Here is a 22,767-nt window from a genome sequence, read left to right as displayed (position 1 = left end):
TTGCTAAAACATTGAGGAATGGAACTTGATGGTTATTAAGACTGATATGTTTTTACTTTCTGGTAAATATTCACTTAGTCCTAGTGAAGGTTTATTATCATAGGCTGTTATGCTTAGCTTCACAGAGTCTTGTGTTTTATAGTTTTGTTTGGCAATTCCTAAGAGAGGACTTTCATACAGAAATGTCTTTTCAATTTGTGTGCTCTCCTGGTGGCTACACGCTGAAATCCTTAGACAAGCCTGCCTCTTGTTTTGAAGTCAGGCCTGGTAAGAATAGGTAAATGTCAGAAACAAATGCATTAGTCTTACTGGAAATCCTACCCATTTTCAGTGATATTCCATTAACAATTCATAACAACGTGTGCTTAAATTTTTGAAGTATAATCATACCTGGTAACACTGCAGCATCCATTTTGCCTGTGATTCTCATTTCATACTGTCATGTGGAAGATATACCATTTTAATTTTACTTTCCTTGTTCTATAGGGACTCTAGAGAACCGATAAAAGGTATTATGTTAAGCAGACTTGAGGTTCTGCTTTCTCTGTGCTTTTTTGTTAAATTTTCCAATCTCTAAGGCTGAAATATATACATAATTTAGGGAGATAGATTGGTACATGTTCCCAAGTACAGGAGCAAAGATGTATGCCAAAGTCATTTCAGTGACTATAGAGAGAATGGAAGATCCACCTGAAACTCTGAAAACTCTGAAATTTACAGTCAAAATAAGCTTAAAGTTAAAGTCATTTCTGCATGAGAAGTGAATCAAGCAGAGAAGTGCACAGAATTCTAAACAGATGGTCAGTGGAATTACTGATGAGTCCATTTAAAGTGATGATAGTGATGTATTTGGTTTGATCTCTTACTATTCTATTAATTTATTATTAATATTCTTCTAAACTAATATGGTAGCATAAGGTCAAATCATGCCCTAATGTGTTTTAAAGCGTTTATGAGACCATGATTTTTTCCCCATGTTGTTCAACTTTTGTTCAAGGATATGTCTGTGGAAAAAGAGCATAGTTATTATCTTTGGAGTTATAGTTAATAACTTTTATTTTTTAACTTCCAAATAATTGAATCTTTTAAATTTCTGACCATGAGAGTCAAAATTATTCTGCATATATTTCAAATAATTCTATTATTTTGAAAAAACACAGGCTTAAAAAACCCTACTCTTTTGGCATGGTAGCTATTGTTAGCAATTATGTTAAAATATGATTATTTAAAAGCAATATAGGTCACCTTAGATGATGGTAATGAATATTAAAGTGGTTGCATTCTAGTTCTTAAATATGGGGGGATAGATTAAGCCTAGATCAAAGACCAAAAATAATTTTCATGCTTATCTTTAGTACTTTCCTTTGTGGAAACTTACTCTTAAAAGGATCTACTGTGATTGCCTCTGGATAGAACTGGATAGAAGTAGGCGATGGAATAGGAGACCTGTTTTGCATTCTACATTCTTCTGTGCCTTTTAGATATTTTAAAGAACTATTTCACCCTGTTCAAAATCTATGTAAATTTTTAACATATAAAATATTGGTTTAGCCAAAAAGTTCGTTCGGGTGTTCCCGTAAGATGTTACAAACTTTTGGTCAACCCAATATATAATAGTTTTGACCATGTGAAAAAAATTTTCATGAAGAAAACAGAATCACCGGAGGAATAAGGTTCAAATATTTTAGCTGCGATCACCTTGTCTTTAAAAGACTTCCTAAAATAAAGCAGAAAACGTAAGCTGCGGTTCCACACGAAGCCTCTGGGCGCCGCTGTCGGCCAGTGCAGGGCAAGCTCGGAAGCCCGGGATTCCTCAGCCTCTAGCCAGGGATTTCCTGCGCAGCCACCAACACAGAGAGAAGGAAACCCGTTTATACACTGGAGCTCCTGGCCGCGCAGATTCTCCCTAGCATACAAGGATTCTCAGCCCCTAGACTGGGGGTTGCGCCTGTCCTGGGCCAAATGCTTTACCAGTGTGCCATGTGCACTCTCCAACTAGAAAGACTGGGACCCAGCAAGAACTAGAGCGCGCAATGGGAGGGAGCTGCACGCAGACACGCCCGGCTGACTGGAGGCAGGTACTGTTTCTCTTCCTGCTGCCTTTGTTCTACCCCGCGCTCTGCGAGCAGATCCGCTACTCGATTCCCGAGGAGCTGGCCAAGGGCTCCGTGGTAGGGAATCTCGCCAGGGATTTAGGGCTCAGTGTCCTGGATGTGTCGGCTCGAAAGCTGCGAGTTAGCGCGGAGAAGCTGCTCTTCAACGTAGACGCGGAGAGCGGGGACTTACTTGTGAAGGACCGAATAGACCGTGAGCAGATATGCAAAGAGAGAAGATGTGAATTGCAGTTGGAAGCCGTGGTGGAAAATCCTTTAAATATTTTTCATATCATTGTGGTTGTTGAGGATATTAATGACCATGCTCCTCAATTCCATAAGGATGAAATATACTTAGAAATCAGTGAATCTGTCAGCCCGGGGACTGGAACAATTCTTGAACCTGCAGATGATCCCGATATTAGTATGAATTCACTGAGCAAATACCAACTAAGTCCTAATGAGTATTTCTCGTTAGTGGTGAAAGACAATCCTGACGGGGGCAGATATCCAGAACTGGTATTGAAGAAAGCCCTGGACCGAGAAACCCAAAGCGTTCACCATTTGGTGTTGACAGCCTTAGACAGCGGGGATCCGCCGCAAAGCGGCACAGCTCAGATCCGAGTCCTGGTGGTGGATGCCAACGATAATCCCCCTGTGTTCAGCCAAGATGTGTACAAGGTCAGCCTTCGGGAAGATGTGCCCCCAGGCACCTTCGTGCTGAGGGTAAGCGCTACCGATCAAGACGAAGGCTTCAATGCAGAGATCACCTACTCATTCCTTGGTGTGGCTGATACAGCCCGGCACGTGTTCTCTCTGGATTCTGCTACAGGAAACATCATAACTCATCAACCCTTGGATTTTGAAAATGTAGGACGATACGCCATGGTTGTGGAAGCAAAGGACAGAGGATCCCTCTCTACACGGTGTAAAGTAATTATAGAGGTTTTGGACGAAAATGACAACAGCCCAGAAATAATCATCACCTCTCTCTCAGATCAGATTTTGGAGGATTCCCCGCCGGGAATGGTTGTGGCTCTCTTCAAAACACGGGACCAGGATTCCAAGGAAAATGGAGAAGTCACGTGTAATTTAAGTAGAGACATTCCGTTTAAAATTCATTCTTCTTCTAATAATTACTACAAGTTAGTAACAGATGGGGCCCTGGACAGAGAAAGGACTCCGGAATACAACGTCACTATCACAGCCATTGACCGGGGCAAGCCGCCCCTCTCCTCCAGCACTACCATTACCCTACGCATCACCGATGTCAACGACAACGCTCCGGTTTTCCACCAGGCTTCCTATGTGATCCACGTGGCAGAGAACAACCCACCCGGCGCTTCCGTCGCGCAGGTCAGCGCCTCAGACCCTGACCTAGGACCCAACGGCCACGTCTCCTACTCCATCGTGGCCAGCGACCTGGAGCCACGCGCGCTGTCGTCATACGTGTCCGTGAACCCGCAGAGCGGCGTGGTGTTCGCGCAGCGCGCCTTCGACCACGAGCAGCTGCGCGCCTTCGAGCTGACACTGCAGGCCCGCGACCACGGCTCGCCCGCGCTCAGCGCCAACGTGAGCCTGCGCGTGCTGGTGGGCGACCGCAACGACAACGCGCCCAGGGTGCTGTACCCGGCGCTGGGGCCCGACGGCTCGGCGCTCTTCGACACGGTGCCCCGCGCCGCGCAGCCCGGCTACCTGGTCACCAAGGTGGTGGCAGTGGACGCCGATTCTGGACACAACGCCTGGCTGTCCTACCACGTGCTGCAGGCCAGCGAGCCCGGACTGTTCAGCGTGGGGCTGCGCACGGGCGAGGTGCGCACGGCGAGGGCCTTGGGCGACAGGGACGCGGCCCGCCAGCGCCTGCTGGTCGCTGTGCGCGATGGGGGACAGCCGCCCCTTTCGGCCACCGCCACGCTGCTCCTGGTTTTCGCCGACAGCCTGCAGGAGGCGCTGCCGGACCTCAGTGACCGGCCCGCGCCCCCTGACCCCCAGGCCGAGCTGCAGTTTTACCTGGTGGTGGCCTTGGCCTTGATCTCGGTGCTCTTCCTCCTGGCAGTGATTCTGTCCATCGCCGTGCGCCTTCGAAGCTCTTCCAGCCCCAGCGCCAGGGGCTTCTTTGGGTCTATTCTTTGTTCTAAGTCTGGTCCTGAGATTCCTCATAACTACAGTGAGGGAACGTTGCCCTATGCCTATAATTTATGTGTGCCTGGGAATCAAAATAATCCAGAACTTAATTTTCTCACATCTGTTAAACACTGTCCTGCCACACAAGATATTCTCAACAAAGATAACTCTTCAGTGCTATTGGATAGCATTTTAACTCCTAGTGTTGAAGCAGATAAGAACACTTTTAAACAGGTAAGTACTTAATACTTTTTATATTCCAGTATGCCAATATATTCTAATATAGCACTGTTATTTTGAGATTTTAGATTCCATCTCTTGATAAAATTCCTAAAATAAATCTATTTCAAACTCAAAGGTATTACTGTTAAGACTAAAGTTTACGATGCTGCAAACCCTCTACTATTCAAATATATTTTAAGGTAAAGTATATAGAGAAGGCTTAGGTCAATTTTTCATGAAATAGATTTTTTTTTTTTTTTTTGGTGGTGGCATGTGGGATATTAGTTCCCTGACGAGGGATTGAAGTTGCACCTCTTTGCACTGGAAGCATGGAGTCTCAACCACTGGACCACAAGGGAAATCCCTAGAATACCTTTTAATTAAGGATATGGACTACAGTTACAGATTGATGTTGTGGTATTTTAAATGACAACTCTAACGCGATCCACATTCTCTCCAATGTTTATCTTACTCAACAAAGAAACATTGGTAAGAATTATAGTCATAATCCTAACTGATGATTTTGTTGGAAACGTGCTAGTCAGTCCATAAAAACCAAAGGGAATCAAATCTAACTTGCAGGTGTTCAGTTCCAGTAGTCTGAATTTTTTTTTAAGATTAGCAAGCCTTTTTAATAATTATTCTTTTCATAAGTGCCCTTGGTAAACCTTTAACATCATATCACATAACTTTATTGTCTGCAATTTTATGCTTTACAAATGCTTGTGATTCTCAAAGAGGGGAGTGTAATAACTTCCGAACAGGAACAATAGTTGCGTTTTTAGTTTTCGTTGCAATAATAAGATTGGGCTCCAGGCGCCGCTGTTCACCAATTAGGGAACGGGAAGCTGCAAGCTACAGAGTCCCTCCCTCCCCGCTATCTCTACTTCACAAAGCTGAGTGAGGTGGATACTCACAGATCCTGATGCTAAAAACTTGAAAGTACTTCTCTTCGCTCTCTAATATATTTTTGGATGTAGTCGGCCAGGGACTTCGCAGATACATAAGCTGATTCAGAACCAAAAGGCTCAAGAAACCGTGGAATATCGGCTAAGCCATGGCGAATCGGCAACTGCTTCTGGATCGCAGCGGGCTGGTCCTACTGTATATTTTCCTGGGGACGCTGCGGGAGTCGGGGGCCGGGCAGATCCGATACTTGGTGCCAGAAGAGACAGAGAAAGGCTTCTTCGTGGGCAATATTTCCAAGGACCTGGGGCTGGAGCCCAGGGAACTGGCGGAGCGCGGAGTCCGCATTGTCTCCAGAGGAAAGACGCAGCTTTTCGCTCTAAATCCGCGAAGTGGCAGCTTGATCACCGCGGGTAGGATAGACCGGGAGGAGCTATGTGAGGCGGTTTCCTCCTGTTTTTTAAACATGGAGATACTTGTGGAAGATACCCTGAAGATTTACGGAGTGGAGGTGGAAATAATGGATATTAATGATAACGCCCCTAGCTTCCAGGAGGAGGAAGTAGAGATAAAAGTCAGTGAACACGCAACTCTGGGATCGCGATTTCCTCTTCCTAACGCTAGGGATCCAGACGTGGGAATGAACTCCCTCCAGCGCTACCAGCTCAATCCTAACAGTTACTTTTCCTTGCAAGTACGAGGCAGAACGGATGTGGCCAAGAATCCTGAGCTAGTGCTGGAGAGGAGCCTGGACCGGGAAACACAGGCTGCTCATCACCTCCTCCTCACAGCCTTAGATGGAGGAGATCCCATCCGCCAGGGCACTGTTCCGGTTCGCGTGGTGGTCCTCGATGTAAATGATCATATCCCCAAATTTACACAATCTACATATGAAGTGAGCGTTCTTGAGAATCTCAACTCTGGAACTCGGGTGCTCACGGTGAATGCAACTGACCCAGATGAGGGAATCAACGGGCAAGTAGTGTATTCATTCCGAAATGTGGAAAGCAAAGCTTCTAAAATATTCCAGTTGAATTCTCTGTCTGGAGATGTCTTAATAGGGGGTTCTCTGGATTTTGAGAAATATAGATTATATGAGATGGAAATTCAAGCCCAAGATGGTGGAGGTCTCTCTACCACTGCTAAAATGTTGGTCACAGTTGTGGATGTGAATGATAATGCTCCAGAAATAACTATCACATCTTCTACTAATTCGGTGCTGGAAAACTCTCCTCCGGGTACGGTGATTGCTCTGCTAAATGTGCAAGATCAAGACTCTGGAGAAAATGGTCAAGTTTCCTGCTTCATTCCAAATAATCTGCCTTTTAAACTAGAAAAGACTTATGGAAATTATTACAAGTTGATAACAAACAGAGCATTGGACAGGGAGCAGGTTCAGAGCTACGATATAACACTGACAGCAACAGATCAGGGAAGTCCACCCTTGTCTACAGAAACTCATATTTTACTGAATGTAGCAGATGACAATGATAACCCACCCACTTTTACGGACTCCTCTTATTCTGCCTACATTCTGGAAAACAACCCCAGAGGGGCTTCCTTCTTCTCCGTGACTGCACTTGACCAGGACAGCAAAGAGAATGCCCAGGTCACTTATTCTCTGGCAGAGGATACCCTCCAGGGAGCACCTCTGTCCTCCTACATCTCCATAAACTCAGACACCGGCATTCTGTATGCCCTGTGTTCCTTCGACTATGAACAGTTCCATGAAATGCAGTTGTGGGTGACAGCGCATGACAGTGGGAACCCACCACTCAGCAGCAACGTATCACTGAGCATATTCGTGCTGGACCAGAATGACAATGTACCCGAAATCCTGTACCCCGCCCTCCCCACGGATGGTTCCACCGGTGTGGAGCTGGCACCCCGCTCCGCAGAGCCTGGCTATCTGGTCACCAAGGTGGTGGCAGTAGACAGAGACTCAGGACAGAACGCCTGGCTGTCCTACCGCCTGCTCAAGGCCAGCGAGCCAGGGCTCTTCTTGGTGGGGCTGCACACGGGCGAGGTGCGCACAGCGCGGGCCCTGCTGGACAGAGACGCGCTCAAGCAGAGCCTGGTGGTGGCGGTCCAGGACCACGGCCAGCCCCCTCTCTCGGCCACCGTCACGCTCACCGTGGCTGTGGCTGACAGCATCCCAGATGTCCTGGCTGATCTAGGCAGCCTAGAGTCTCCAGCCACCCCCGAAGACTCAGGCCTCACACTCTATCTGGTGGTGGCGGTGGCCGCGGTGTCCTGCGTCTTCCTCGCCTTTGTCATCGTGCTACTGGCGCTCAGACTGCGGCGCTGGCACATGTCGCGTCTGCTCCAGGCTTCCGGCAGCGGGTTGGCTGGCGTGCCGGCGTCTCAGTTTGTGGGCGTGGAAGGGGTGCAGGCTTTCCTGCAGACCTATTCGCACGAGGTCTCGCTCACCGCGGACTCTCGGGGGAGTCACGTGATCTTCCCTCAGCCGAACTACGCGGACACGCTCATCAGTCAAGAGAGCTGTGGGAAAAGCGAGCCTCTTTTGATAACTGAAGATTCAGCTACAGGTTTAGGCAAATGTGATCCTACTGGTAATCAGGTGAGATTTATTTCCTGCCTTCCAATTGTTGATGTCTGTGCATAGGTCTTTTTAAGATTACTTTTTTTTTCCCCCTGATCCTATTGTATAAACTGTTTGGGAGGGGTGTATGTTCTTGTAAAAAGCAAAGCATGTGAAATTCTGTACTTTACCTTTCATCAGGTTATCATCATTTTCCAGAAAGGTTTTGTGAAAGTTTCCTTTTTTTTCTTTTGGTCCTGGCAGTTTCTTTGTTTTAATTTCAGAGGTCCAGTTCTGTTATCATTGGTTTTAAATTGAATTTTAGTAATATTTTTCTATCATCAGTGTTTGGCTATCAATGTAAACTGGTTGTGTTCAAGTTAATGATTCATTAACATTTTTATTTATTTCATTTCAGCTTTGTATTGCCTCCACGGATTTATAATTATATTCTACCATTATTTGTTTTACTTCTAATATTCATGTTGATTCAACAGCATACTTACTCTAGCTCTTTTTCTTCATCTATAATACATATACACACATACTCACACATATACACTTTTGCACACATCAGCTTTTTTTTTTTCTGAGCACAAAACAATTCTCTTTTGACTTTTGGTGACTAGAATTATGTTTAGCTTCTGTCGATTATTTTAACCTTATCTCATTTCTTTGCCTCATTAAAATAAGACATATGACTCCCTTTTAAATATGAGGTTCTCTTGGGAGAGAAAATGTAGAACATATTTTCCCCCTTAAGTTCTAGACAGCTTTTCTGTTTATACAGTGAAGTCATTAGATTGTTCTGAAGAAGTAGTTGAATTGTAGAGCTGGTATTATTTCCTTTTATTCTTTTACTTGAACTTTAGGGTCTGTGTATTGTTGAATAATTTTTTTAATGTAGTAAATTCTCCTATAGAAATAACTTACTTTTGATCCAGTGCTTCTCAAAAAGTTTATTGCCAAATCTGCTAAACATGTTTACATTTTTTAGATTTATTCACATGGACTATTTTGTGAGTATAAGAGATGGAGTGGGTATTTAGACTTCATGAGATTAATTTAGCTGGTATTCCTCTGGATATTTCAGTATGCTTAGGAGTCTTGGACTCATCTTTATTTCTTTTGCAAACTCACTTTAAAGCATTTTATTGAAGTATAGTTGATTTACAATGTTAATTTGTGCTGCATAGAAAAATTGATTCCATTCTATGGAATACACACACACACACACACACACACACACACACACACACACGGCTTCCCTCATAGCTCAGTTGATAAAGAATCTACCTGCAAAGGCCCCATTTAGATTCCTGGGTCAGGAAGATCCTCTGGAGAAGGGATAGGCTACCAACTCCAGCATTCTTGGACTTCCCTTATAGCTCAGCTGGTAAAGAATCTGCCCTCCATGCGGGAGACCTGGATTCAACCCCTGGGTTGGGAAGATCCCCTGGAAAAGGGAAAGGCTACCTACTCCAGTATTCTGTCCTAGAGAATTCCATGGACTGTATACTACATGGGGTCTCAAAGAGTTGGACACAACTGAGCGCCTTTCACTTTCTCTATATACATATGCTTTTTTCTCATTATGGTTTATCACAGGATATTGAATATAGTTCCTTGTGCTATACAGTAGGCCTTGTTGTTTATCCATCCATCCTTATAATAGTTTGCATCTGCTAATCCCAAACTCCCAATCCTTCCTTCCTCCACCCCTTCTCCCCCTTGGCAATAACAAGTCTTTTTTTTTTTATTTTTAGTTTTTTTGAGTTTTTTTCTTGACTGATTTTTAATATTTTGATTTATTTATTTGGCTGTGCCAGGTCTTAGTTGCAGTATGTGGGATCTAGTTCCCCAACCGGGGATTGAACCCAGGCCCCCCTGCATTTGGGAGGGCAGAGTCTTAGCCACTGGGCCACCAGGGAAGTCCCGACAAGTCTTTTTAAAATTGAAGTATAGTTGATTTACAACATAGTGTTGCTGCTGCTGCTGCTACTGCTGCTAAGTCACTTCAGTCGTGTCCAACTCTGTGCCACCCCATAGACGGCAGCCCATGAGGCTCCCCTGTCCCTGGGATTCTCCAGGCAAGAACACTGGAGTGGGTTGCCATTTCCTTCTCCAATGCGTGAAAGTGAAGTTGTGAAGTCGTGTCTGACTCTCAGTGACCCCATGGGCTGTAGCCCACCAGGCTCCTCCAGCCATGGGATTTTCCAGGCAAGAGTATTAGAGTGAGGTGCCATTGCCTTCTCCAACAACATTGTGTTAGTTTCATAAAACTCATTTTTATATTAAATATTAGTACACTCAGTCACTGGGGCTTCCATCATGGCTCAGATGGTAAAGAATTTGCCTGCAATGAAGGAGACCTGGGTTTGATCCGTGAGTGGGAAAGATCCTCTAGAGAAGAGAATGGCTACACCAGTATTCTTGCCTGGAGAATTCCATGGACAGAGGACCCTGGCGGGCTACAGTCCGTGGGGTCACAAAGAGCCAGAGACAACTGAATGATTAATACTTTCACTTTTTTTCATAGTCAATTCTTACATTCAGAACCACCTTGTTATTGAACCTAATAGTTACCTAATAATGTGTTATCTGAAGCAATGTCTAGGAAAGTTAAGGGAGGAAAGGAAACTTTTCTAGGGTATTGATCTCAGGAATCATCTCCATAGTCAACAGTTCAGCTCAACACTCTCACAGCACTTCTAGATATTTGGCCCAGATTACTTGCATATTTACCTTTCCTTTTAAGATATCCCTTCTCATTTCAGAACTGACCTTACTATAATTAACTTTAAATTGAGTATCTAATGTTTGAGCAAAAAGAATTTCAGCTGTAAGGAAAGGGAAGTCCTGCAACAGATGCCTAAATTTGTCTTGAAGTCAAGAAAAATGTTGAGTGTTTTGAGCATCATAGGATAGAATTTATGCATATGAGATTCCAAACTGAAGAAAAAGATTTAAAGCATTTTACTTGAATGGAAACTAGTTGAATAAAAAGAATATGAGGCTTTTGCTGAGAGAGAGAGGTTGTTCCATATTTTAAAAAAGCATAGCCTGAACTAGTTAGGAGTTGGCAACCAAGATCTTAGAGAACAAAATGGAAAGGCTGGTTTTGACATTTGAGATTAAGAAGGTTATGTTGATTAGAGGTAAAGTTCTGTTGAGATGCAGCATAAGGTACAGTTAAATAAAAGAATAAAAATAAAACCCTCACATTTCATTAAATTCCTATAGTAACCTACTAGGGTACACTTTTATATTATCTTTATGATGAAAGCGTAAAACACTTCATAATTCTTTTCAAAAATCTCTTTGATAAGTAACAAGGAAGACTATGGTATTGGCTATTCTTATCCTGAGTAATGCCCTATACATCTCTCATCTCTTCTTCTCTGATGAAAGGCGAAACTCATATGCATTTCAGATTGAAGATAATACTGGGTATCATTTCACAGGTGTCAGATTTTCTCCAAACCACTTCGTGGGGCTGTTTTTCCACGTGGTCTTTTTTCTAAGTCTGGAGAGAAGACTGTCTTTGTTCTTCCAATATGTGTATTTCCTCTAATTAGAAAAAGACAAACTTTCCTCATTATTGGATTAATGGATCTTCTATAGGATCTCACCTCTAAGTAACCCTCTTTGGTAATAAACACTGGAAAATAGACCTATCCAAAACTCCTAAACTGCCTCATTCACCATACATCAGTTCAACATATCTGCTAGAATACTGAATCCCATTATTTGCAAGGCTTCGGACTGCAGTTTGCTAAATAGACTCCGAGCGCCGCTGTTGGCCAATGCGCTGCAAGAACTAGCTTTCTGTGTCTACCCGGGTGATTTCCTGCGCAGTCACAGAGGAAAGTCCGAAGGAAGAGTAGCCGTTCTCAGGCTCGCTACTCCGCAAATCTGATTCCGGAATACCGATTGGGTTGTCTTCAAACTGGGAGCTTTGAGTTTTCTATGTGGTCGATGTAAATATTTTAAACGCAGTTTGCAAACCATCTCTTCACGTCGGAGGCTGCAGCATCGCAGAGAAGAATGGGAAATAGGGCGAAGCAGAGAAGCAGTGCCCGGCGGCGGCAAGTACTCTTTCCTTTCTTGCTGCCTTTGTTCTGCGGGGCGCTTTCCGAACAGATCCGCTATTCTATTCCAGAAGAAATGACCAGAGGCTCCGTGGTGGGGAATCTGGCCGAGGACTTGGGGCTGCATGTACAGGATTTATTGACCCGCAACCTCAGAGTTAGTTCTGAGAAACTATACTTTACTGTAAACACGGAGAATGGGAACTTACTTGTGAGTGACAGAATAGATCGGGAGTCACTCTGTCCCCAAAACCCTTTGTGTGTTGTACCCTTGGAAATTGTAGCAGAGAATCCTCTAAATGTTTTTCATATAAACGTGATGATAGAAGATATAAATGACAATCCACCTCGTTTCCCCCAAAATAACATCGTTTTACAAATCAACGAGTTTGCAATTCCAGGAACTCGGTTTGGTCTGGAATCAGCTATCGATGCAGATGTAGGGTCTAACTCTCTCCAGAGTTACCAACTGAGCTATAGTGAGCATTTCTCTCTGATGGTTGAGGATAAGACTGAAAGCAAGAATGGCCCAGAATTAGTGTTGGAGAAGCCGCTGGACAGGGAGCAACAGAGTTCCCACCTCCTGGTCTTGACAGCAGTGGACGGGGGTGAACCCGTCCAAACTGGCACCACTCAAATCAGGGTCAAGGTCACTGATGCCAATGATAACCCCCCATTGTTCAGTCAGGATGTGTACAAAGTTAGCCTGCGTGAGAACTCACCCCCAGGCACTTTTGTGCTAAAGGTGAAGGCCACTGACCAGGATGAGGGCATCAATGCAGAGATCACCTACTCCTTCAAAACACTAAGAGGTATTGGAAACATGTTTGTGCTGGATCATCAAAGTGGAGAAATTAAATCCAACGGTCCTATAGACTTTGAAATCAGTAGCAGTTATACTATAAGCATAGAAGCCAAGGACGGTGGAGGCATGACTAGTGAGTGTAAAATTATATTGGACATTGTAGATGAGAACGACAATGCCCCAGAGGTGGTTTTCACTTCGGTGTCTAGTTCCATAACCGAGAATGCAGAACCGGGAACCGTGATTGCTCTGTTCAAAACACATGATAAAGATTTGGGAGAAAATGGGGAGGTCACATGTCTCATAAAAGAAAAAGTTCCTTTTCGAATTGAATCTTCCGCCAATAATTACTACAAGCTTGTGACAGATGGCGCCCTGGACCGGGAGCAGATCCCGGAGTACAATGTCACCATCGCAGCCACAGACAGGGGCAAGCCGCCCCTCTCCTCCAGCAGAAGCGTCACTCTACGAATCACCGATGTTAACGACAACGCTCCAGTTTTCCACCAGGCCGCCTACGTGGTCCACTTGGCAGAGAACAATCCACCCGGCGCTTCCATCGCGCAAGTCAGCGCCTCCGACCCAGACCTGGGACCAAATGGCCATGTCTCCTACTCCATCGTGGCCAGCGACCTGGAGCCACGCGCGCTGTCGTCATACGTGTCCGTGAACTCGCAGAGCGGCGTGGTATTCGCGCAGCGCGCCTTCGACCACGAGCAGCTGCGCGCCTTCGAGCTGACACTGCAGGCCCGCGACCACGGCTCGCCCGCGCTCAGCGCCAACGTGAGCCTGCGCGTGCTGGTGGGCGACCGCAACGACAACGCGCCCAGGGTGCTGTACCCGGCGCTGGGGCCCGACGGCTCGGCGCTCTTCGACACGGTGCCGCGCGCCGCGCAGCCTGGCTACCTGGTCACCAAGGTGGTGGCGGTGGACGCAGACTCTGGACACAACGCCTGGCTGTCCTACCACGTGCTGCAGGCCAGCGAGCCCGGACTGTTCAGCGTGGGGCTGCGCACGGGCGAGGTGCGCACGGCGAGGGCCTTGGGCGACAGGGACGCGGCCCGCCAGCGCCTGCTGGTCGCTGTGCGCGATGGGGGACAGCCGCCCCTTTCGGCCACCGCCACGCTGCTCCTGGTTTTCGCCGACAGCCTGCAGGAGGCGCTGCCGGACCTCAGTGACCGGCCCGCGCCCTCTGACCCCCAGGCCGAGCTGCAGTTTTACCTGGTGGTGGCCTTGGCCTTGATCTCGGTGCTCTTCCTCCTTGTGGTGATTGTGGCTGTCGTCCTGAGCTTTCGACCCTCCTCTAGCCTGGCCACCTGGGGCTGTTTTCAGCCTGATCTCTGTTCTAAGACTGGACCTGAGGTTCTCCCCAACTACAGTGAGGGGACTTTGCCTTATTCCTACAATCTGTGCGTTGCCGATTCTCAGAAAACAAGGTTCGACTTTCTCACCTTGACGCCAGAAGTGGTGTCCACACAAGATCTCTCCAATGAAGCTTCTTTGGTAGTAAGTGTCACTGAGGAGAATAACAAATTAAGCTGTAACTCTGATGCTTCTATTCAAGTGAGTTTTAATGAAGGCCTTTCATCTGCATATGGGTTGGATTGTTTTTAAACAAATATTTAACAAAGAAAAAATCTTAAACAGATTATATCTACTATCACTCACTTTTGTTTGCCCACTCTTTTTCGTTTCTTTCTGGGTGTGTCAACAACTCATTATTAACCCTCAAGTATTTAAAATACTTTGACAATTTCATCTGAGTTATTCTATTATCCCCACACAAAATCTCTCTTATTGTGAGATGTGGATAGTATAATGCTGCTGACATTCAAATATTTTTAATGGAAGCACGATATTTTTTTCCTGTGGGTGTTTCTCTTTTTTAGAACATCAATATCTTAACATATAAGGCTTTCCTTTACTCTTTTAACTACAAAGTGAGAGGGGAATGCATACAAACGTTAACATTAAGGACATAATAATGACTACATAATATTTAGGTACATTTGCTAAGGATTCTTTGAGTACCACTGAACAGATAAATTTTATGTCCTACCTTTTCTCAGAGCTACCTGTTGATTTCATGGCAGTGTTGAAGATGTTATTTATGGTATACCTGCCAAATATGCTTATTCTCATAATATAAACATTTACATATGTTTATAGATTTTCCCCCTATATTTTGGTGGGCTTCCAAGTATATTACCAGTAAGTGTCAGTAACTGGAATTTGGTGTTTCCCAGAAAAAGGTGAGTTTATAATATTTTGGTTTCTAATTTTCCTAGACATTCTCTTTTTCAACTGAAGTATGGTTGATTTACAGTGTTGTGTTAGTTTCTTATGTACAGCAGCAATTCATATATACATATTCTTTTTCAAATTCTTTTCCAATGTGGTTTATCACAGGATATTGATCCTAAACATTCTTTTGAAATATATTAGTAGAGTCCTACCCATATCCCCATCAAATGCTAGTTGGAATGCTTTTTTTTTAAATTTTATTGTGATTGTGCCCCTCCTACCATCTCATTGCAGCTTTTCCTTTGACTTTGGATGTGGGGTATCTTTTTTGGTGGGTTTTGCATCTTTCTGTCCATGGTTGCTTAGCCATTCATTGTGATTTTTGGCGCTCTTGAAGGAGTAGGTGAGCACATGTCTTTCTACTCTGCCATCTTGAACCAGTGTCTCTGGAATGCTATTTTGTTCTAAAAATGTGTGTCTTCTTCACTTGATTTCCTGTCAAGTGTGATTCTGATAATCTGTACAATCACGATTCTTATTTTTAGGTTGCCATATTATTGTAAAATTTTGATTTTTAATTGCTAAATGTCAACAACCTGTTAAAGTAGTTCTTCCATTTAGGCAAATTTAAGACTCTACCGAAAAATTTTGCCCCAGATTTTAGTTGACTGAGAATTTTTAAATTATTGTTATATAATTTCTCAAAACATGAAACGCCTTATGAGATTCCCATAATAGGTATGTATGTGTGTTGGGGGTGATACCAAAGCCGGTGTACTAAAATTACATGGTTAAATTTACTGTGTATAGAAACTTCATGTAAAAGCTCATCAGAAAAATCAGAATATACATACAGCTACAGAAAATAATCTCAGGAAGGTGGCTGTTTATGAGAAGTTTAGGGAAATAAAAAGTTCACTGAAATTCCAAATAAGATGAATACAGTAGTTTTAGTTGGGTCCACTTTCATCCCTATTTGAAGAACAGTAGGTGGAGCTATTTAAGGTCTAGAAACAAAAATGGTTTCCCGGACTTTAAGACTGTGCAGTAATTGGTTAGGACTCTGAGTGCCGCTGTTCACCAACCAGGGAGAGAAGAGCAGAGAGAGATCCTGCCAGCCGTGCACGCGCGTGAAGCACAACGCACAGAAAAAAATTAACCATCTCTCGGACTGTGAGGAAACTGAGCAGAAGAGCTCGGGTCCCCAAACTGCAGATTTTAAGGACGAATGAGCTGATCCGGACTTCGGTGATCAAGGGAAGAACTGGAAGTAATACTCAAGGAAAGTGACAATGATTCCTGCGCGAATGCACGGGGACTGCAAAAACCTAGTCTTGCTGGGAGTTCTCCTGGGGGTTCTGTGGGAAACTGGAGGCACACAGATCTATTATTCAGTTCCCGAGGAGCTGGAGAGGGGCTCTGGGGTGGGGAACATCGCCAAGGATCTGGGGTTGGAGCCTCAGGAACTGGAGGAGCGCGGAGTCCGCATCGTCTCCAGAGGTAGGACACAACTTTTCGCTCTGAATCCGCGGAGCGGCAGCTTGGTCACGGCGGGCAGGATAGACCGGGAGGAGCTCTGTATGGGGACCGTCAAGTGTCAACTAAATCTGGAGATTCTGATGGAGGATCAAGTGAAAATATATGGGGTAGTGGTAGAAGTGAGGGACATTAATGATAACTCCCCATATTTCCAGGAAGGTGAATTAGAAATAAAAATGAGTGAAAACGCAGCTAAAGGGATGAGGTTCCCCCTTCCCCACGCTTGGGATCCGGATATAGGGAAGAATTCACTCCAGAGCTACGATCTCAGCAGTGATACTCACTTCTCCCTTGACGTGCAAAGCGGAGCAGATGGTAATAAGTACCCGGAATTGGTGCTGGAGCGCGCCCTGGACCGCGAGGAAAAGGCCATTCACCACCTGGTTCTCACGGCCTCGGATGGGGGCGATCCAGTCCGCACTAGCACTGCGCGCATCCGTGTGATGGTCCTTGATGCGAACGACAACGCACCAGCGTTTGCTCAATCCGAGTACCGTGTGAGCGTTCCGGAGAATGTGGCCGTGGGCACTAAACTGCTTCTGGTAAATGCCACCGACCCTGATGAAGGATCCAATGCGGAAGTGATGTATTCCTTCCGGTATGTGGACAACAAAGCGGCCCAACTTTTCGAGCTAGACAGTAATTTAGGGACAATTTCAACAATAGGGGAGTTGAACTGCGAGGAATCAGGATTCTACGAGATGGAAGTGCAAGCAACGGATAACGCAGGATATTCTGCACGAGCCAAAGTCCTGATCACAGTTTTGGACGTGAATGACAACGCCCCTGAAGTAGTAGTCACCTCTCTCTCCAGCTCCATTCCGGAAAACTCTCCCAGAGGGACGTTAATTGCCCTTTTAAATGTAAATGATCAAGACTCTGGGGAAAATGGACGAGTAACCTGTTTCGTCCAAAGGAATCTGCCCTTTAAGTTAGAAAAGTCTTATGGAAATTATTATAGTTTAATGACAGACACACTCCTAGACCGAGAACTGGTTCCTAGCTACAACATCACCGTGATGGCCACTGACCGAGGAAGCCCGCCGCTGTCCACGGAAACTCACATCACCCTGAACGTGGCAGACATCAACGACAACGCGCCTGCCTTCTCTCAAGCCTCCTACTCGGCATATATCCTAGAAAACAACCCCAGAGGAGCTTCCATCATCTCTGTGACCGCTTATGATCCCGACTATGGAGAGAATGCCCAGGTCACTTACTCCTTGGTGGAGGACACCCTCCAGGGAGCTCCCCTGTCCTCCTACGTCTCCATAAACTCAGACACTGGCGTCCTGTATGCGCTCCGCTCCTTTGACTATGAACAGTTTCGAGACTTAGAGCTACAAGTGATGGCACATGACAGCGGGAACCTTCCACTCAGCAGCAACGTTTCTCTGAGCCTGTTCGTGCTGGACCAGAACGACAACTCGCCAGAGATCCTCTTCCCCGTCGTACCTACCGATGGCTCCACAGGCGTGGAGCTGGCACCCCGCTCAGCAGAGCCCGGCTACCTGGTCACCAAGGTGGTGGCAGTGGACAGAGACTCAGGACAGAACGCCTGGCTGTCCTACCGTCTGCTCAAGGCCAGTGAGCCAGGGCTCTTCTCAGTGGGGCTGCACACGGGCGAAGTGCGCACAGCGCGGGCCCTGCTGGACAGAGACGCGCTCAAGCAGAGCCTGGTGGTGGCCGTCCAGGACCACGGGCAGCCCCCTCTCTCGGCCACCGTCACGCTCACCGTGGCTGTGGCTGACAGCATCCCAGATGTCCTGGCTGATCTAGGCAGCCTAGAGTCTCCAGCCAGCTCCGACGACAAAGGCCTCACACTCTATCTGGTGGTGGCGGTGGCCGCGGTGTCCTGCGTCTTCCTCGCCTTTGTCATTGTGCTACTGGCGCTCAGACTGCGGCGCTGGCACATGTCGCGTCTGCTCCAGGCTTCCGGCAGCGGGTTGGCTGGCGTGCCGGCGTCTCAGTTTGTGGGCGTGGACGGGGTGCGGGCTTTCCTGCAGACCTATTCGCACGAGGTCTCGCTCACCGCGGACTCTCGGGGGAGTCACGTGATCTTCCCTCAGCCGAACTACGCGGACACGCTCATCAGTCAGGAGAGCTGTGAGAAAAGCGAACCTCTGTTGCTCTCAGGCGATTCCGTGTTTTCTAAAGATAATCGTGCATTAATTCAGGTGAGTGCATATCAAGTATTCTCTTAGCTTTGAGCAAGATACCTCTTATTATGGGTGATTAATATTTATTCGGAATCTATTAAACGGACCCCAAGCAATTTATATGAAGATTGCGGACACCGATGACAACCCCGGCGGTCTCCCTTCAGGCCTTCCCTCACACCTTATTTATAATAATTTAAAATATATATTTGTATATCCATATATTAAATTTTATATCTACTTTATGAAGTACTTTTTAATACTCTATATAATTTTTCTAATTTAATTTACCAACTGTACCAATTCTTATGAGTTACCAACTCTCCCTGGTTTTCATTTTTCATTGGCCATGCAACAGTTTTATGTTGAACATCCAATGACAATTTATCTGTTAAGAACACAGATTCTTCTAGAGGGGATAAATCTCATTCAATGAAAAGTCTGTAAATGATATTTTATGTGAAGTTTTATAAATAGACGTCTACCTACACACAAAATTGTTTAACAATTTCATAAATTACATTTAGTCTCTTTTAAAGTGCAGTGATTCTTTCTGGTCATTAGAGGTGTATACATTATACTTTCTCAGAATCCTAAGTCATTTCATAGTGAAAGTGAAGTCGCTCAGTCGTGTCCGACTCTTTGCGACCCCATGGGGTGTAGCCTACCAGGCTCCTCCATCCGTGGGATTTTCCAGGCAAGAGTACTGGAGTGGGTTGCCGTTTCCTTCTCCAGGAGATCTTCCCAACCCAGGGATCAAACCCGGGTCTCCCGAATTGCGGGCAGACACCTTACCATCTGAGCCACAGGGGAAGATTTGAAATTATTCACAAAATCCCAAATATCATGAGTTTATTCTTGTGCAAGCAGAGACATTACTTTGCTGACTAAGGTCCGTCTAGTCAAGGCTATGGTTTTTCCTGTGGTCATGTGTGGATGTGAGAGTTGGACTGTGAAGAAGGCTGAGCGCCGAAGAATTGATGCTTTTGAAGTGTGGTGTTGGAGAAGACTCTTGAGAGTCCCTTGGACTGCAAGGAGATCCAACCAGTCCATTCTGAAGGAGATCAGCCCTGGGATTTCTTTGGAAGGAATGATGCTAAAGCTGAAACTCCAGTACTTTGGCCACCTCATGCGAAGAGTTGCCTCACTGGAAAAGACTCTGATGCTGGGAGGGATTGGGGGCAGGAGGAGAAGGGGACGACCGAGGATGAGATGGCTGGATGGCATCACTGACTCGATGGACGTGAGTCTGAGTGAACTCTGGGAGATGGTGATGAACAGGGAGGCCTGGCGTGCTGCGATTCATGGGTCGCAAAGAGTTGGACATGACTGAGCGACTGAACTGAACTGATTCTTATGCATTTAAAACTTTCTCACTGAAATATACACAGTGTAAGTGTTGTCATGAGGAAAAACTGAAGAGATTATTTTTTTAATCCCTATTATAAATTTCAGGAATACAAGTCTATATGTATTCCCAGGTTAGATATCTCTTTTGCCCATTTTATCTACATGGATGATCTTAATGATGTTTCTGTGAAATAGAGTAGACAAATTGTGTTTTGAGCACATATTTGATATCGTGGTAAATTTATAGTAATTCTCTCTTCATGTGTAAAATTTCCCATTATTCTCACATACATGGAGAATTTTCTTGAAAATGTACAAATTCTGTTTCCTTATATCCTTATGCTTATTGTAGAATGTTGAACAAAAATCAAATGCTATATTAGTCTTGGGAAAGCATTGCTGGAACCTATGAGAAGCCTGATTTCTTTTGGTGAATTCTTATAAAAGGATAGGAAAGTATAGCATCCTAATTATTTTCTCCTGACTTGTTTCCTTTCTATTTTCAAAAATACAATAGTTAATTAAAACCTAGACTTTTGAAAACCATTTGGGGAATGAACAATAATCAAACTGCCCTAAAATGAGACAGTTGCTGCTACTGAAATTTACATGCCACTTTATGGTTCTTAACCAAGACAATAAAAGGAAGCATAGAATGGGTCTACCTGTCAAATTTTTTAAATGAAGTTTTTGAGCTTATTGAAAATAGAAGTTTGTATTGACATTAAGTTCCAGATGGAATTTTTGAAAATAATTTTTTAAAGTATTTATTTACTTATTTGCCTGTGTCAGGTCTTTTTGTGGCATACAGAACCTTCAATTTTCTTTGCAGCATGTGGGATCTTTAGTTGCAGCATGCAGGATCTTTTGGTGGTGTCGTGGCATCGGAACTCTTAATTGCTTCATGTGGGATCTAGTTCCCTGACCAGGATTTGAACCTGGGCCCCCTGCATTGAGTGCACATAGTCCCAGCAACTGGAGCACCAGGGAAGCCCCCCAAATGGAATTTAGTAAGTAGACCTTTCTAAATAATATCAGGGAAAACAGAGAGAAGCATAACTTCTATTGTTTTGTAAAAGGCTATCATAATGTTTATCAGGTGGTCAGTTTCATGTATCCATTGATTCAATGAAAGATGTAATATGCAATAGAAATTATTTGGAAAGCTGAACTAGTCCAATTATGTTTATTTCTATTCACATAACCTCATTTAGGGAGAAACCATTAAGAGCTAGGGTAATGATTAGTGATGACCCTTAGGCTGTATCTCAAGTATCAGTGATCTCAATTATGCTTCCAATATAAGCTAAATTGGCTTCATTAAATTCACTTGTTGAGTGAATGAATGGACAAATTTATGTGCTCTGGATATTACCTAATATCGGTACTCTAAGATGTAATATGATAGAGAAACAGCAGCTGTTTAATGAAGTAACTCCTGTGTGATCTTTAACATTATTTAATTGCTTACAGGTTCAGCAAAATAAGAATTGTAATATGTAATCTGAAAGACTGTGGTGAAGACTAGTGATAACATATAATATAAACCATCTAGCTCATAATATGTACTTAATTAACAGGAAATGCTCCCCTTTCTTTTAAAACATTGTCAGTAGAAAAAGAAGTTGTGCTTTCATTATCACAACACTTAATGTTCTGTTGGGAAAAGTAATAACTTATGTGCGTCTCCAGATAATACAATGGGATGACCCGTGAGTGGAAGTAAAACTTTTCTAAGAAGTTTATGAAAGCTGCTGTAAAAATCTTAAGCGCTTAGGCACATTCTTGATTGAGAAGACCCTGTTTAAAGTTGTAAAAGATAGAGGGAGGATTGTTTTCGATGAGACAATTTTATGAGTGTGAAGTTTGCTCTGTCTGAACCATGGTTTTACTTAAACAAGGATCTTATCTAAGGACCATTTACTCCAGTAGAATTGCGAGGATGGTTTAAGTGGAAAATGGATCACTGAAACCTAAGAGCTGGAGTTATTTGGTTTTGGCCACCTGAGGATTTAAGTTAATAGCTGCACAAAATATCAATCTTAGCTTTAGGTTATTTGTTGATAATTTTGGATTGATAGATAATTGGGATATTTGTTGATTGGTTTTTTAGAGTAATTAGGCAGTAGGTTTGGATGTTTATGTTTCTTCTGGTTTCAGTAATGAAATTATGTAAAGAACTTTTATCTTCCTCTGTGTTATATGAAAGGTGGATATGCATTCATTTAATCTATTAAGTTAATCAAAGTATTCAATTACCACTTTAAAGTTGTAGTTCCACTATTTTATAGCACCTAAAATTGGACTAATCTGTCAGCAGACATTCTTCCTTGACTTCCATTCTATAAGAGATATTATCTTCCTTGAAGCAGCAGTGGCCTAGGATCCTTGCTGAATCTGTACAACTTGTTGAGACTGTGATCATAAATTGATTAGTTTTGGTGAAAAATCTGCTTTTTCCTCATGCAAGATATCAAGTTCAAAAAAGTTAATGCCTTCATGTTAAATATGTGCCACTCTTCATATTTCAATTATATATCCCAATAAAGCTATTTTTAAAAAATTTTAAGCAGTCACATAATTGTGAAAGGATGTTGATCAAACTAATGACTGTATAGTTTAGGAAAGAGACAGATTTACATCCTAATATTACACTTAGAGTTTTTACACTCATTTTTAGGAAGCCATACCT

At 44.2% G+C, this 22,767-nt stretch overlaps 1 protein-coding gene across 17 annotated transcripts in view; it reads left to right on the top strand.

Annotated features, from left to right (window-relative positions):
- Positions 1-22,767, top strand: part of LOC102191519 (protocadherin gamma-C4) — a 171,637-nt gene that overhangs the window by 72,929 nt on the left and 75,941 nt on the right. Inside the window, exon 1 of one of the 17 annotated variants that reach the window (XM_018050239.1) lies at positions 850-4,451. The exons of 13 other annotated variants lie outside the window; for them this stretch is intronic. In XM_018050239.1, coding sequence (XP_017905728.1) covers positions 2,034-4,451 — 2,418 coding nt within the window. In that variant the 5' untranslated portion in view covers positions 850-2,033. Of the gene's footprint in view, positions 1-849; positions 4,452-5,160; positions 7,927-11,301; positions 14,290-15,763; positions 18,744-22,767 lie in introns of those variants that run through there. 3 more of the 17 variants (XM_013965625.2, XM_018050243.1, XM_013965626.2) reach the window with 3 other exon arrangements.

This window comes from Capra hircus, chromosome 7, assembly GCF_001704415.2.
Source record: "Capra hircus breed San Clemente chromosome 7, ASM170441v1, whole genome shotgun sequence".
In the NCBI taxonomy this organism is placed as follows: domain Eukaryota; kingdom Metazoa; phylum Chordata; class Mammalia; order Artiodactyla; family Bovidae; genus Capra; species Capra hircus.
The sequence above is the reverse complement of the archived record's forward strand: the minus strand, read 5'-3'. Positions and strand labels throughout refer to the sequence as shown.